Source organism: Coffea arabica, chromosome 2c (assembly GCF_036785885.1).
Source record: "Coffea arabica cultivar ET-39 chromosome 2c, Coffea Arabica ET-39 HiFi, whole genome shotgun sequence".
NCBI classification, from domain to species: Eukaryota; Viridiplantae; Streptophyta; class Magnoliopsida; order Gentianales; family Rubiaceae; genus Coffea; species Coffea arabica.
This window is the reverse complement of record NC_092312.1, coordinates 30,120,579-30,136,572: the sequence shown is the minus strand read 5'-3', so window position 1 is coordinate 30,136,572 and position 15,994 is coordinate 30,120,579. Positions and strand designations below refer to the sequence as shown.

Here is a 15,994-nt window from a genome sequence, read left to right as displayed (position 1 = left end):
ACTTTTTAAACTATTAGTTGTATCAATAAGGCCCCTTGTATTGTTAATTAGTACTCCCTCCATTCCACTTTGATAGTCCTATTTTCCTTTTTCGTATGTCTCAAATTATAATCCACTTTCCAATTGAAAAATATAGTTATCTTTTAATTTCTCTAAAATACCCTTATTCAATGTAAGTTGCTATTACAATAAACTACCTTATTTAATATAGATTATTACTATTGAATATAAGCTACCCCACTTAATGCATTTAGATTTTCCAAAACATATTGATATATGAAAAGCCAACTTTATTTAATGTAAGGTATTTTAGAAAAATAGCAATATAAATTTATTTTTCCAACAACGTTAACTACTTTTTCTTAAACTGTGTGAAAAAAACTAGAACTATCAAAATGAGACAGAGGGAGTAATAAATTTAGTATAAGGTGCTTATGTACTCTTAACTACGTGAAACCTGTAGAGGAATAATACGAAAGGACTCTTCTACCCATTCCAAGCACAACGATCCAAAGATCTTCTATTTTGGTTATCAACTTTATCTATTCTCAATTTTCATTCTCAAATCTAACTAGTAGGTGTACTATCTTTCCACCAACAACATCACTGTATGTTCGAAAGAGATTGCAACATCCTTTCCATTCCATAATTCACTCACAGCAAAAAGAGAAAACTAATTTGCATACACATGAGAGTCAAGTAATGTACCAACTTGTGTTTAAATACCCTTTTAATGCTGCCAACTGGGAATTTTTGGAATGGACAATGCAAATTAATGTGATTGATAGTGCTCCTATTCATAAGCCTGTGACATGACTGACAAAAGCATCTCAAAATATAGATATTTGCTGCCCAATTATCCAATGGATGGATTCATTTGACACATACAAGAAGTTGAGGGATAGATTGTTGCAACTAAGTGTTCAAATTGGGCAACGTAGAATTGACCATTAGTTTCATTAGAATTTAGAAATAGTAGTAAGAAGTAAATAGCACAAGTTTTCCCATGAAAGTCATTTAAAAAAAAAAAAAAAGCAAATGCCTTTTCCCAATCTGTAGTGTATATCGATAGGAGAAAGATGAGGGAGTTTGTCTCTGTGATGCATCCACTTCTCCCAAGGGTGAATCCAAGGGTATCGGCGGGACGCCTGCCTAACTCTCGCCAGGACTCGGTACTAATTCAATTTACACTCAATAATAACCAATCGATACTAAAAATCAGAGAAAAAAAGGAAGGTCAATTCCTCCATAACACATTCAAGTCTTACATCATAATCTACCCAATTACTTTACATCCCCAAAATATACAGCTTCCAAAATCAAATTCTAAACAAATACATTCACAATTCTAATTAAGTGATGCATCAAGTAAGCTTCTCTAGAATTCCTCCCAGTTCAGCTCCTGTTAAGGAAAAATAAATCTAATGGAGTGAGCGGATGCTCGTGAGGCCAAGAAAACATGCAAGACAAGTAATTCAATAATAATAGCACTTACACAATAGTGAAAACTATTACATTCAAGAAATTTCACAATTTATAATAAACACGCTTGACTAGGATGTAGAAGCTCTCCGGAGCTAATGATTTCTTACTTTGCTCAAGTTCAATTTTAATACTTTCTCGTAACGACACCCCGTCCTCCGGGTAGGTACTTGAGTTCGTAACACTTCACGTATTCCATGTATATTTCTGAGACGACTTGAGAGGTACCTCTCACCCAAATCGGTGTGGTACTTACTATCACTCAATTTATAGTTCTGAGACGATTCGAGAGGTACCTCCCACCCGGATCGGTGTGGTACTTACTATCGTCCAGAGGTCGATGAGACATCGTTTCAATCGACTTAGAATGCTTTAGGGTTCTGAGACAATTCAAGAGGTACCTCCCACCTGGATCGGTGTGGTACTTGCTACCGTTCAGAGGTCTAGGGTACTGAGACGACTCGAGAGGTACCTCCCACCCAAATCAGTGTGGTACTTACAATCGTTTAGCTAATAGGTCTGAGACGATTCGACAGGTACCTCCCACCAAATCGGTGTGGTACTTGCTATCGTTCAGAGGTTGATGAAACATCGATCCATTCGGCTTATGCAGCCATTGCATATTTTCCAAGTCAAGTCATGTCAGGTCAAGCAAGTCACGTCAGGTTAAGCAAGTCAAGTCAGGTCAAGCGAGTTAAGTCAGGTCAAGCATGAGTCAAGTCAAATCTAACCCCCCCTTTAGGAGAGCTTTCACTTCTGCTTGAATGCTGAAAAGTACTCCAAAATTTCACACATTTCAAATAAGAACGAGTGTGATACAGCACACACTCGACTCAACAAGTTTACGTATCATGTATAACACTTGTACAACTAATATCTCAATTACATAAGCATTTAACACATACTTGACACTTACCAAATAAATAAAGAAGGAATGTCACTTGACGTTCAGACGTCCACCGTGGAATCCTCTTGAAGGTTCTCGTGTGAGCTTGAACAATTAATAGTGAACAATCATTTACATACCCCAATTATCACGAATGATTGTACGCTTGTACAATCCAAAAAAATCTCACGAAAGTGAGCCTAAATTACTCGTGAATCAAAGTTCAAAAGTGGGGGTTTTAAAGCACAAGAGAAATCGAGTTTTCATCTTTGAAATCAAGTGTAAAACGTTCATGTGATATCGAGGGAAAAAGGAGAATTCGAAAAACTCTAGTTCCTTAAGTTTCGAAAATTTCCGCTTTGATACGAGATTTTTACAAAATCGTATCTCACTCATTACAAGTTCAAAATTAGAAAATTTGGTACCGTTCGAAACTTCTTTCGAAATACTAAAAGTTCCTAGAATACACTTTTCCATGATTCCAAGTGGAAGGCATTCGAAATTTGGTCCAAAGTTGCTATTTTAGGCTTGCAAGAGAGTTTCGGAGTTGGTTTTTGACAAAGTTTGAAAATTCGACAAAATTCACACAATGCAAACTAGCCTCTGAACATTATTTCACAAGACAAAATTCACATTGCACCATCCTCAAGTTTCTATCAACAACCCAACATTATTTCACTAATTTAAGTACCAAACTAACATTAATAACATCATCATTCACCAAATCAGTCCATCCACCAAATGTGTGAGTTTATAGAGCCCACACAACCATTTTTCCAACATAAACAAGTTACCCACATGCATGCATAAGTATAGATGTGCAATAGAACTTCCATAATTCAAGATTATCGAGGTTGATCGTGACTTACTTCGCTAGATGAACAAGACAGAAATTTTCGGCCCCTCCTTAGCCTAAGACAACCGTGGACAGCAGCCCCCTTTTGTAGCTTAATGAGGTCTCCAAATGATGAGCCAAGTGTGGATGAAATTTGATGTGAATTGGATGAAGATTGATGAAGATTTTGTGAAAATATTTCGAGAACTTTGGTGTTGTTTTGTAAGCTCAATGGCCAGTTGTCTTAGGGAGGAAGAGAGAGGGAATTTTGATCTAAATGAGGCTTCCAAAAGAAGCTTTAATGTGTGCCTATAATTCACTCTAAGGTCAACTCTTCAATAGTGCGCATATGCGCGCGTTTCGTGCTCGATTCCTCTCGAGTTTATTTCACCAGTGCACTAAACCTCCAATGCACTTATATTTATACTACTATTATTCACTCTTAAAGGTATAAAATGAAGGTCTAAAACCTCCCAATTAATCGCGCACGTAAAAACGCATACTTCCAATTTAAACGCGATAAAGTGAAACTTCTAAGAAATTCTTATAACGATAATATAACTAACTAACATTTGAACTCTTAAACATAAAAATACCTATTTTAGGAATAATGTACATGTCCCCGAGTTCCAAGTTTATTGTATTCTCGAATCGATTATTGATTCCAATCGCATATTCACTATTTTCACTTAGCGAACTTTCAAAAATTAAATTTTGAAACAAGTCATTTTAAAAATATAAGCAAGTCATAGTTCCATGCAATTGGGTCCAAAATGCTTGAAATATATTATTTGGAGAAAAAAGGTAGATAAATAATTAATTAAACCATTAAAATAAGATTAAAATAAGTAAAATTTCGGGTCCTCACATCCTTCCCTCCTTAAAAAGAATTTCGTTCTCGAAATTCATATTCTGATGTATGAATAATCCCAAATACTTTCTCCTCCCGTGACCAATTTCCATCACTTTTAAATTCTCCCATTTCAAAACTCATACTTATAGAATTTAACTATTCTCAGGTGTCATTCATGATCTTATTACAGGTCTAGAGGCGTGGAGCAATAGTTTACATATATATATAAGTCGTAAAATCAATTAAAAGCAAGGTAGATTTTCATATGCCAAAAAGATCATAATGGTTACACTAAATTATATTAAATTTATCAAATCGTTTCAAAAGAAAAGGGGAAACAACAAGATTAAAATGTGCTAAGTCGCAGTATACAATAAAAGGATGTCATCCCCTATACAAAAGATTACAACCTCTAAAAGTGCCAGTCTATGATAGGGTAAAACTACAATCCCTATTTGTCGAGTGAAGTCAGATTTACTCCTACTCGTAGAGTTTCTACTACTTGGGTCCCTTGTACAATCATTAGCATTAATCACTCCTTCTAGTAGTCGATTGATTTTGCAGTGGATTTAGCAGGTGGTTAAGAATTTCTTTTTCCTTTAGAAGATTTAGGGCAATTCAAAAACTTATACTCGGCACTACCACAGCTCAGACATTTTCCTTGTTTTTTCCAGCACTCGGCCTTAGTGTGGTTAATTTGGCCACAGTATCCACAAGTTACGTGAGGAGTCACGGCTTGACCAGTTTGAGATTTCCCTTTTTGTTGATCTCGTCTACTCCGATTTCCTTTTAGCGGGGCTTTGCTTGATGGAGTTTCTCCGGATTTTTCAGGCATCTTCACTCCTCCAACCTCTTTTTCCATATCAAAGGGTTGGGTAGACTTCTCGGATGGTTTAGGAATATCACTTAGGTTACCTCTCTTTCTAGTGTAAAAAGTTTTAGATTGAGACTTAGCATTTTCTACCCTTTGTGTCTTATCTAAGGCATCCGTAAAAGTGATAATCTGAGCAGCTGCTAGGGACTCTTGAATTTCTACATTTAACCCCTGAATAAACCTCCTTATCCTTTTCCGTTCGGTAAGTACAAGTTCAGGAGCAAATTTGAAAAGTTTGGTGAACCGCTCCTCGTACTCGGCCACACTTAATAACCCTTGTTTTAACTTAATAAAGTCGTCCTCCCTGTTTTCTTGTATAATTGGCGGGAGGAACTTAATATTAAACTCCCTCTCAAAGTTAATCCAAGTCCAAGAGATTTGTTCTCTTTTCCACTTTACACTAACAACATTCCACCACGAGCGTGCCGCCCCTTCAAATTGAAAAACGGCAAAATTCACTTGCCTTTCCTCGGTATAATCTAAAGCAGCAAAAATTTCAACCATCCTTTTAAACCAATTTTCCGCTACTTTGGGATCAGACCCTCCATGAAACTTAGGGGGAGCGAATTTCAAGAATCGCTCGAAAGCTCTATCCTCACCTCTCTCTTGGTTCCTAGGTTGATTGACTGGTTCAGGTCCCTGATGCTCAACTAAGCGCTTGAGAATATCGGTCATGCGGTTAATGGCCATAACCACTTGGTCACCCTCTTCGTTTCTAGGATTTTGGTTTGGTCCAGTCGTGGACCCCTCACCTCTCTCGGGAGTGCGGGGTTGCTGAAACCCACGCCCACGCCCCCGTCCACATTCTCGTTGATTCATTTAACAAGTTTCTAAACGCATAATAGAAGTAGAAAGTATAAGCATGTGAATCGAAAAACAGGTACACATGGCAAAAACACTTTAAATCAAAACATAGCTATTTGCATAAGTTAGAAATCATATCATATGTCAATGTGCATACAACGAGTTAATAGTATCAAATACAAGTTATAGACAACTAAATACCACAAATATAGTACTTGCAGGTAAAATACAAAAGGCCTTACGGCAAGCACTACCCCTACTATACTATGCAGGATCAAAAGAAAAATCATAAACCTAGTTAGGGACAAAACTAGAATAATCCATGATACAAAGCCACATCATTCAAATGATTATAACTCCAAATTACATCCAAAAGCTTGAGCTACTTCCTAAATTCTCAGTCTCCTCGCTAGATTCAAGGTGAGAGTTCTTGTACAAACTAGAGTAATAAGTCAAACCAAACGGAATACAAAGATGTCTCATTTTCAAGTTCAAAGTGGAGGCCAAAATTGTTCAAATGGTTCAACTTTTCTTTCGAAATGTTCGACAAGCAAAAAAGTGAGGAAAGCAATGTTTCTAACCCTTAAACTCACTAGATGGCTATTTAGATTTTCTAATCTTGACCCACCTCCAACCTAACTTGAAGAGTAAAGTCTTATAATGTTTTGTAAGCAAAAGTGGTACTACAACCTCAAGCACCAAAATCACGTTGCACTTAATACACAATCAAATCCCACAATCTGGTATCCTAAACTTTTAGACCTAGAATACTCTACAAAAATCTAAAACCTAAGCTCTGATACCAACTGTGAAGCCCCCATTTCTCCCAAGAGCGAACCCAAGGGTATCGGCGGGACGCCTGCCTAACTCTCACCAGGACTCGATACTAATTCAATTTACACTCAATAATAACCAATCGATACTAAAAATCGGAGAGATAAAGGAAGGTCAATTCCTTCATAAATATTCAAGTCTTACATCATAATCTACCCAATTACTTTACATCCCAAAAATATACAGCTTCCAAAATCAAATTCTAAACAAATACATTTACAATGCTAATCAAGTAAGGCATCAATTAAGCTTCTCCAGAATTCCTCCCAGTTCAGCTCCTGTTAAGGAAAAACAAATCTAATGGGGTGAACGAATGCTCGTGAGGCCAAGAAAATATGCAAGACAAGTAATTCAATAATAATAGCACTTACACAATAGTGAAAACTATAACATTCAAGAAATTTCACAATTTATAATAAACACCCTTGAGTAGGATGTAGAAGCACTCTGGAGCTAATGATTTCTTACTTTACTCCAGTTCAATTTTAATACTTTCTCGTGACGACACCCCGTACCCCGGGTAGGTACTTGAGTTCGTAGCACTTCACGTATTCCATGTATATTTTTGAGACGACTCGAGAGATACCTCCCACCCAAATCGGTGTGGTACTTATTATCGTTCAATTTATAGTTTTAAGACGATTCGAGAGGTACCTCCCACCCGGATCGGTGTGGTACTTACTATCGTCCAGAGGTCGATGAGACATCGCTCCAATCGACTTAGAATGTTTTAGGGTTCTGAGATGATTCGAGAGGTATCTCCCACCCGAATCGGTGTGGTACTTGCTATCGTTCAGAGGTCTAGGGTACTGAGACGACTCGAGAGGTACCTCCCACCCAAATCGGTGTGGTACTTACAATCGTTCAATTAATATGTCTGAGATGATTCGAGAGATACCTCCCACCAAATCGGTGTGGTACTTGCTATCATTCAGAGGTCGATGAGACATCGCTCCAATCGACTTATGCAGCCATAGCATATTTTCCAAGTCAAGACATGTCAAGTCAAGCAAGTCAGGTCAGGTCAAGACATGTCATGTCAAGCAAGTCAGGTCAGGTCAAGCGAATCAAGTCAGGTCAAGCATGAGGTCAAACCTAACCCCCTTTAGGAGAGCTTTCACTTCTGCTTGAAGGCTGGAAAGTACTCCAAAATTTCACGCATTTCAAATAAGAACGAGTGCGATACAGTACACACTCGGCTCGACAAGTTTACGTATCATGTATAACACTTGTACAACTAATATCTCAATCACATAAGCATTTAACACATACTTGATACTCACCAAATAAACAAAGAAGAAATGTCACTTGATGTTCAGGCGTCTACCTTGGAATTCTTTTGAAGGTTCTCGTGCGAGCCGGAACAATTAATAGTGAACTATCATTTATATATCTCAATTATCACGAATGACTGTACGCTTGTACAATCCAAGAAAATCTCACGAAAGCGAGCCTAAATTACTCGCGAATCAAAGCTCAAAAGTGGAGGTTTTAAAGCACAAGAGAAATTAAGTTTTCATCTTTGAAATCAAGTGTAAAACATTCATGTGATATCGAGGGAAAAAGAAGAATTCGAAAAACTCTAGTTCTTTAAGTTTCGAAAATTTTCACTTTGATACGAGATCTTTGAAAAATCATATCTCGCTCATTATAAGTCCAAAATCGAAAAACTTGATACCGTTCGAAACTTCTTCCAAAGTACTAAAAATTTCTAGAATATACTTTTCCATGATTCCAAGTGGAAGGCATTCGAAATTTGGCCCAAAATTGCTGTTTTAGGCTTGCAAGACAGTTTCGGAGTTAGTTTTTGACAAAGTTTGAAAATTCGGCAAAATTCACACAATACAAACTAGCCTCTGAAATTTGGAATCAATTAGAGTTACAATCAAAGTTTTCAACACAACAAGCGGAACAAGAATTGGAGTTTCGAACACCAAGATATGGTGGCTCAAATTTACTGTTTTAGGCTATCAAGGCAGTTTCAAGGTTGGTTTTTTGCCAACTTTGAAAATTTGGCAAAATTCACAGAATTTGAATTAACTTCTCAGATTTGAAACTCAATTAGAGTTGCAATCAAAGTTTAAAACAAAGTAAGCGAAACAAGAATCGGAGTTTTGAGTATTGAGAGATATCAGTCCAAAGTTGGTCACATTTCACAAACTGTTCAGTCATTTTCCAGATTTAAAGACTATCTTGAAAATATCATTTGGCCATCGATTCGGCATTAGAAATATACCAAAATTGGTACATTAAATTCTCCAAGTGTGAACAACATTTCTACCAAGTTTCATACAAAAATTTCCACGGAAAGGCGGTCATTAAAACAACCAAAGTTCAAGAAATATTTCAAGGCTAATTTGCCTTCTCACTTTTCTTTTGCTTGCAAAAGTTTTGTGCAATGAAATCAGTCCTAAATCACTCCATTTTCGAAACCAAGAGCCCATAAACACCCACTAAGCAATTTAAAGATAATGCACATCACAATTTTCGAAATATAACTCCCCAAATCAAATTTGACCATTCGGCCAAGAGAAAGGGAAAAATTTTTCAAATTTAAAATGCAAACTTTGGGACATCTATTAGGCATCGAGAAGGACTTCGAATGACACCAAACTTGGCAGTATTATAGTACCATATGAGTGCTATTCCACTATAAAATTTCATCGAAATATACGAACAGAAGTCAGTTAACAAAGTTGTTAAAGTTCCACAAGTTTTCAAAGCAAATCTGCCTTGTATGTAAATTTCTCTTTCTAAACGTTTGGCCAAAAGAAACATCTTAAATCTGGTTCATTTAGGTAGACAATGTCTAAAAAGCATCCAAGATGTGTTTGGTAGGTGATTGACACTAAGAATTTCGAAACAACAAGTCCCAAATCAATATTGGTTACAACCTGTCCAAAATGAGGGTTTCCGCCTACAAAGTTGGTTTCGAAATCTGGTCATAAGTTACTCAATTCAACTCGGAATTGAGCATGGTTAGTGGAGTTGAAAACTAGATTCATAAGGCTACAATTTCTTAGAAGAAATCATTTCCAAAATCGGTCCACAACTAGCTCACATTTGAGCATCAATTCACTGCTCAAAACAGAGCTCCCAGTGTAGACGTGAAACAGGACAGTCATATTTAAACGATTGGTATGGACTACTCAGGTGGAATCAGAATGTACATTTTATACCACTGGAAATCTGGGAATGTCTAGTTTCTAGTACCACAAACAGCACTCGTTTCTGACATCGGAGCAATGAGTTATAGCCGAAACAAAACAACTGCCAGAGCAGTGACGGGAACATTTTTCAGATTTCTAAGCTTTCGTAATTCCAACATTTGAGTGACCAAATCAAGTTATTTTTCAATGAAACTTTTTACACACTCACTATAACATGTAAACAACATAAACAAGCCTTTGGAACGTCAAAATTTTACATCAAAGTGCATGAATATAAGAGGGGCAAAATGGTCACTTTTGGTCATTGCACCATCCTCAAGTTTCTATCAACAACCCAACATTATTTCACTAATTTAAGCACTAAACTAATGTTAATAACATCATTATTCACCAAATCAGTCCATCCATCAAATGCGGGAGTTCATAGAGCCCACACAACTATTTTTCCAATATAATCAAGCTACCCACATGCATGCATAAGCTTAGACGTGCAATAGAACTTCCATAATTCAAGATTATCGAGGTTGATCGTGACTTACTTCGCTAGATGAACAAGACAGAAATTTTCGGCCCCTCCTTAGCCTAAGATAGCCGTGGACAGCAGCCTTTTTTTGTAGCTTAATGAGGTCTCCAAGTGATGAGCCAAGTGTGGATGAAATTTGATGTGAATTGGATGAAGATTGATGAAGATTTTGTGAAGATATTTGGAGAACTTTGGTGTTGTTTTGCAAGCTCAATGGCTGGCTGTCTTGGGGAGGAAGAGAGAGGGAATTTTGATCTAAATGAGGCTTCCAAAAGAAGCTTTAATGTGTGGCTATAATTTACTCTAAGGTCAACTCTTCAATAGTGCGCATATGCGCGCGTTTCGTGCTAGATTCCTCTCTAGTTTATTTCACCAGTGCACTTATATTCATATTACTATTATTCACTCTTAAAGGTATAAAATGAAGGTCTAAAACCTCCCAATTAATCGCGCACGTAAAAACGCGTACTTCCAATTTAAACGCGATAAAGTGAAACTTCCAAGAAATTCTTATAACGATAATATAACTAACTAACATTTGAACTCTTAAACATAAAAATACCTATTTTAGGAATAATGTACATGTCCCCGAGTTCCAAGTTTATTGTATTCTCGAATCGATTATTGATTCCAATCGCATATTCACTATTTTCACTTAACGAGCTTTCAAAAATTAAATTTTGAAACAAGTCATTTTAAAAATATAAGCAAATTATAGTTCCATGCAATTGGATCTAAAATGGTTGAAATAAATTATTTGGAGAAAACGGGTGGATAAATAATTAATTAAACCATTAAAATAAGATTAAAATAAGTAAAATTTCGGGTCCTCACAGTCTCGACGGGAGGAGGTTCCTTCTTTATTTGGCTGAATGCTCGCCAGTGCCCATCGGTGGAGGTTCCTTCTTTATTTAGCCAATTCAAGCTTGACTCAACCTGCTCGCAAGCGGCTCGATTTGTATGTAGCTTTAGAGGCAACACATGCTATTAGAGTGAGTATTAGGCCAAAGGTAAGGTTTTTTGCCTGAGCCAACTCCGACTATGAGTCATTCTGCCGCCTTAATAAAGGTACAGGGCATTAGATTAGAACATCTAGTGCATATGGTTTGATATGAAATACACCCTATTTTAATTGAAACGAAATCCAAGGCTCAAATGTTCTTAGGCACAGTTATTATAGTTAATATTAACACTAGATCATAGAAAGCACATGTCATGGTTACACGTGTTTCAACCGAAACAAACTCAAGTATGTATATATATGTATATATACATAACGAACTTTTAAAAATCACCAATATATATATATATTGACCTTAAGTTTTTCTTGTGTGGAAAGAAAACTCAATACCTACACACATTTCCCCTGCTGCTTATTGATCTTCTTTAAAGTTGGCACTCTTTGTTTACTTCTTCATCTTCGTTTTATAAACTTGATCAAAGAGTGACCTTTTGTTCAACTCTTAACAACCATTCAACTTAATCAAAATTATCTAGTTTAAAGATAAGAGTTATGGCTCCAAAATATTCAAATTGTAATAGAACTCAGGGCAATGCTGCTAGCAGGAAAGAGGCCTCTTTTAGGAAGAAGATGAAAAGCCATGAAAAGTCTGAAACTCTAATAAGTACTTAAGCTTAACTCACTATTTTGCCGCCAAGATTGTGCTTGAATTTCACACTCTTCCTCATTAAAATATTTTTGTGCTGAAAGGAGTTTTTAACATTGTTGGACTTCCAAGCATGATACAGTATTGCTTCATGACCCAAAACATTAGTCCAAACTAACACATTTATGAACCACATGATTTTTGTGGAGGAAATGGAGTTCTTTTAAGGTTTCTATCAGAATCAAGGCAATAGAATCTTTTAGCCAACCACTACTTCTTCAAGTCCATGAAAGAAGTCTCAGTGAAACCTTAACAAACAAAGACATGGACACATAATAAAAGATAGATTGAACAAGGTGATCGGGGGTGAGAGAGTGCCTCTTGACTGAGCCAATACGGAACAAAGAAGACCTCATAGATAGCAAGCTTATAAGGAAGATGCATCTATTAATCAAATAATGATTAATTTTGCAGAGAAAGCCCTAATCACAGGGGTTTTCAATGTCAAAATCAAGAGTCTGAAGAGTTTAAATTGAAAGTAGATGTTCCTTCTTTCAATAGTAATCTGGGTAACGAGAATTTTTTAGATTGAATTACAAAAATTAAGAGATTCTTCAATTATATGGAGATCACCAAAGACTGATAAGTCAAATTGGTAAGTTACTACTTGAGCAGAAATAGAGCATCTTATTGGTGGGTGTAATTGCAAAATTAGAGATGACATTAGAGAAAGCAACCCATATAATCGTGGCTAAAGATGATGCTTCTCTTGATAACTCTGTTCCTTCTCCTAAACTATGATTAGTACCCATTTCATAATTTCAATTGCACTCAAGGTAACTAGATTATTCATGAATACTATGTTGATTTTTGCACCTACTTCCCCATAATAATTTGATGGAAACTAAGGAACATCTCAGTCAAGATTTCTTAATAGGTTGAATAAATTTGTACTCAAAAGAGATTGGTATTCAATCAATTCTTATAGTAGCGAATGTAAACAACCTAGCTTTGAAGGCTGAATTAAATTTGGCCTACAAAAAGAATGCAAGGAAGAAAGTTGGCATAGATGTGTAAAGGAGTCCATAGAACCACTAGTTAAAAACGAATTATGGACAGTATTAGAGACTCGTTGAGGTGGTAATAGGGAATAAAAGATGAAGATTGGTGAAATGAATGGGGCTTTAAAGAAGGTTCATGCCAACCTGAATCCTCTATAAAATATCAAAACTAACACAAATTCCTATACCATACCAATGGAGGGTAAGTAATAGTAATGTCAGTAATTTGGGCATCACTCAAACAACTATCCACTGCGTAAGACAGTAAATTTTGCTGAGAATACTGGAGTGAGAGGCAACGGAGAAGAAGAAGATGAAAATATGTCTATGAGCCTAAGGATGATGAGTGGTAGACTATGAGTGACCTGTGCATAACCCAAGAAGGAAGTTGACACATATAGCAAGCAAATCTTCTGAACTATGTGTAAAATTTTAAATCAACTTTTTGACTTGGTAATTGATACTAATAGCTGTGAAAATATAATTTCTAGTGCTTTGGTTAAATTGTTGAGCTTGCCTATTGAGATTCATCCTGATCCTTACATTAATAGTTGGATAAAGGATGTACATCCTATTAATGTAGTTGAGAGAAGTTTAGTTTCATTGTCCATAGACAAATATTACACTAATTGTGTCATGTATGACATTGTAGATAAGATGCATGCCATGTGTTATTTAGGAGGTCATGGGAATATGACTGGGAGGTGACATTCAATGGAAGGAAAATAATCTATTAATGTTTCATCAAGGATGGGAAAAAGATTGTTTTGGTGCCAACGACGGCCCAAAGCAGCCCACTTGGTTGACAATAACTTATTAATTATTTTGCTATAGACTGTGATTTAAATGTAGGTGATGATCTAGATGATGTTCCGCAAGCTACTAACTATTAAGGAGGATAAGGTGCATCCTAGCAAACCTTCATATTCACTCTTGAAGGAGTTGATACAATTTCCTAGTGATGATGGTGTGGATCAAAGTTTGATGAATTTTCAAGCAGCGGATGTCAAGATAAAACCGAATATAGTGAAGACTTTTATTGTTCAAGAGTTGAGGTACAAGTTGTGTCAACAATAATGGATAGTGTGGTTACTACTTTTAAGCTTGTGCCTGATTTTGTACCAGTACAGCTATCAATCTACATTTGATCCAATTTGTGTTTAGTTTATGTTTGTGTTCAAACCCTATAAATTGCAAGGAAAAATTATTAAAGTGTCGATTTGTTCAAGTGTTGAAAATTCCTCATAGAACTCAGGGTCGAGTTCTTTTAAAGTAGAAGGAACTGATGTGGAACGAGTTTGATCACCAAAAAAGGGAATTGAGTCACTCAACAAGGGGGTTGGAGTCAAATACTAGAAGCTACAATTTCGCACTGATCGATGCCCGATCAAGATGACTGCGCCTCGAATCTGAATCTTAGATCTAGCCCGTGGATTTAGGCCAGAAAGCAACAACTTCGATCTGCAAAACGGATCCGCACCTAGCATATTTGGATCCATCTGCACCTAGCATAGTTGGATATGTTCGCAAATCCCATGGTGGCCAAAAAATGAGCTATTGATCGTTTTTCTATTTTAATTGTATTTTCTTTTCCTTTTTGGTTTAAAAGATTTATAGCTTATAAATAGGCTTTATAGGGTTTATTTTATTGACTTTTGACAATATATATCAATTTTAACACAATTGTGTTGGATTAAATCCTCTTCTTAAGTGCACTCAAGTGGTAGATTCTTGTTGAATCTTGGTTTTCCTTTTAGGGTAGGTTGTGAATCTCTCTTAGTTCATTTATTCAGATTATTTATGTAATTATTCTTACTCCTAAGCTTCCGCCACTAAGTCATCCATCAAATTTTTTTTTTCTCCTTTTCCCTGTTTTTTATTTTGACATTAGTTTTCTAAATGTTTCAAAATTTTAGAATTGTGTATGCCTTGACTATATGTAAACTGGCACTTGACCAACCTCAGCAACCAATTTCTACCAAAATTGTGTTTAGAATTGATCAAATATGTTGATCTTGATCCCTATCTTTTGATGTTTACAAAACAAATGGATGATACTAATATCTCTCCAAGAAATATTTTCAATTATGAAGTTATGTGATTCCATGAACAAGTGCTATTGAAAGAAAACAAAGGTTGCTGAAAGCTGTCGAACGCTGAAAAAGACTGCATCGGACGTCCGACAACCATCGAGTATCTTCGGACGCAGAAAACCAGCCTACCGGACGTCCGAAAGAATTGAAGAAAATTTCTCAAACTCACTGCCTGCTGTCGGACGCATAAAACAGTGCTATCGGACGTCCGACACTACCAACGGCTAGTTGACTGTTCAGCTACTTTCTATCCGTTGGAAGCATTAATGAGGCACTTTCTTGGTCCTATATAAATAGTGGTTGGTCAGACACTTCAAACAACTTTGACACACCGAAGATACAAAAGATCTAGAGAGATTTTAGTGAGAAAATACTATTCAAAGAAGATTTGTAGTCTTAGTGGTGTGAGGTTCATTATAAGCTTTTCATTTGTGAGTGAATCTTTCATGAGTGTAGCTCTGTGAGGGTTGTCCTGAGGGATAGTAAAACGTCCTGGTTTGACCGAGTGGAGTTCGGGGCAAGGAGGAGGTGAACCTTCCTTTGTACACAAGAGTGATTGTAATTCATCAATTTGAAGTAGCTTGTTTGAATTTATCTACAAGCTCAAGAGGAATTGGGTAGTTAATTGGTTTGCAATCCTTTCCTTTTTATTTACTTATTGTTCCGTTTATGATCTTTAAATTGTTTATCTCTTCTACTCACAAGCACTTGTGCTTTCTTATCAACTGCTCCATTGTGTGGTCGCCTAGAAAAGAGGTGTTTTCGGGCCTTACAAAATACAAAAAAAATAGATATTGAATTGATGCACAACTAAAAGGTGAAATATCAAATTAATGTTTCTAGAAAAGTTTAAATACCATTGGTCTCATTTATTGGAAAAAGTATTCACATAATGAGCACAACAGAAAGCAAGCAAAGCATTCTATAGCAATTTTAGCTTGTGCATCGACCTGTTGATTTTGGTCATCGCAA

At 36.3% G+C, this 15,994-nt stretch overlaps 1 protein-coding gene across 1 annotated transcript; it reads right to left on the bottom strand.

Moving 5' to 3' along the window:
• Positions 1–4,636: 4,636 nt before the first annotated feature.
• Positions 4,637–5,749, bottom strand: LOC140035606 (uncharacterized). The gene has a single exon (XM_072076903.1). The coding sequence runs from the start codon at positions 5,747–5,749 to the stop codon at positions 4,637–4,639; it is 1,113 nt and encodes a 370-aa protein (XP_071933004.1).
• Between the last annotated feature and the right edge of the window lie 10,245 nt (positions 5,750–15,994).

Excerpts from the sequence above, each read along its gene's own strand:
- LOC140035606 (XM_072076903.1), bottom strand. The coding sequence starts at position 5,749 with ATGAATCAACGAGAATGTGGACGGGGGCGTGGGCGTGGGTTTCAGCAA.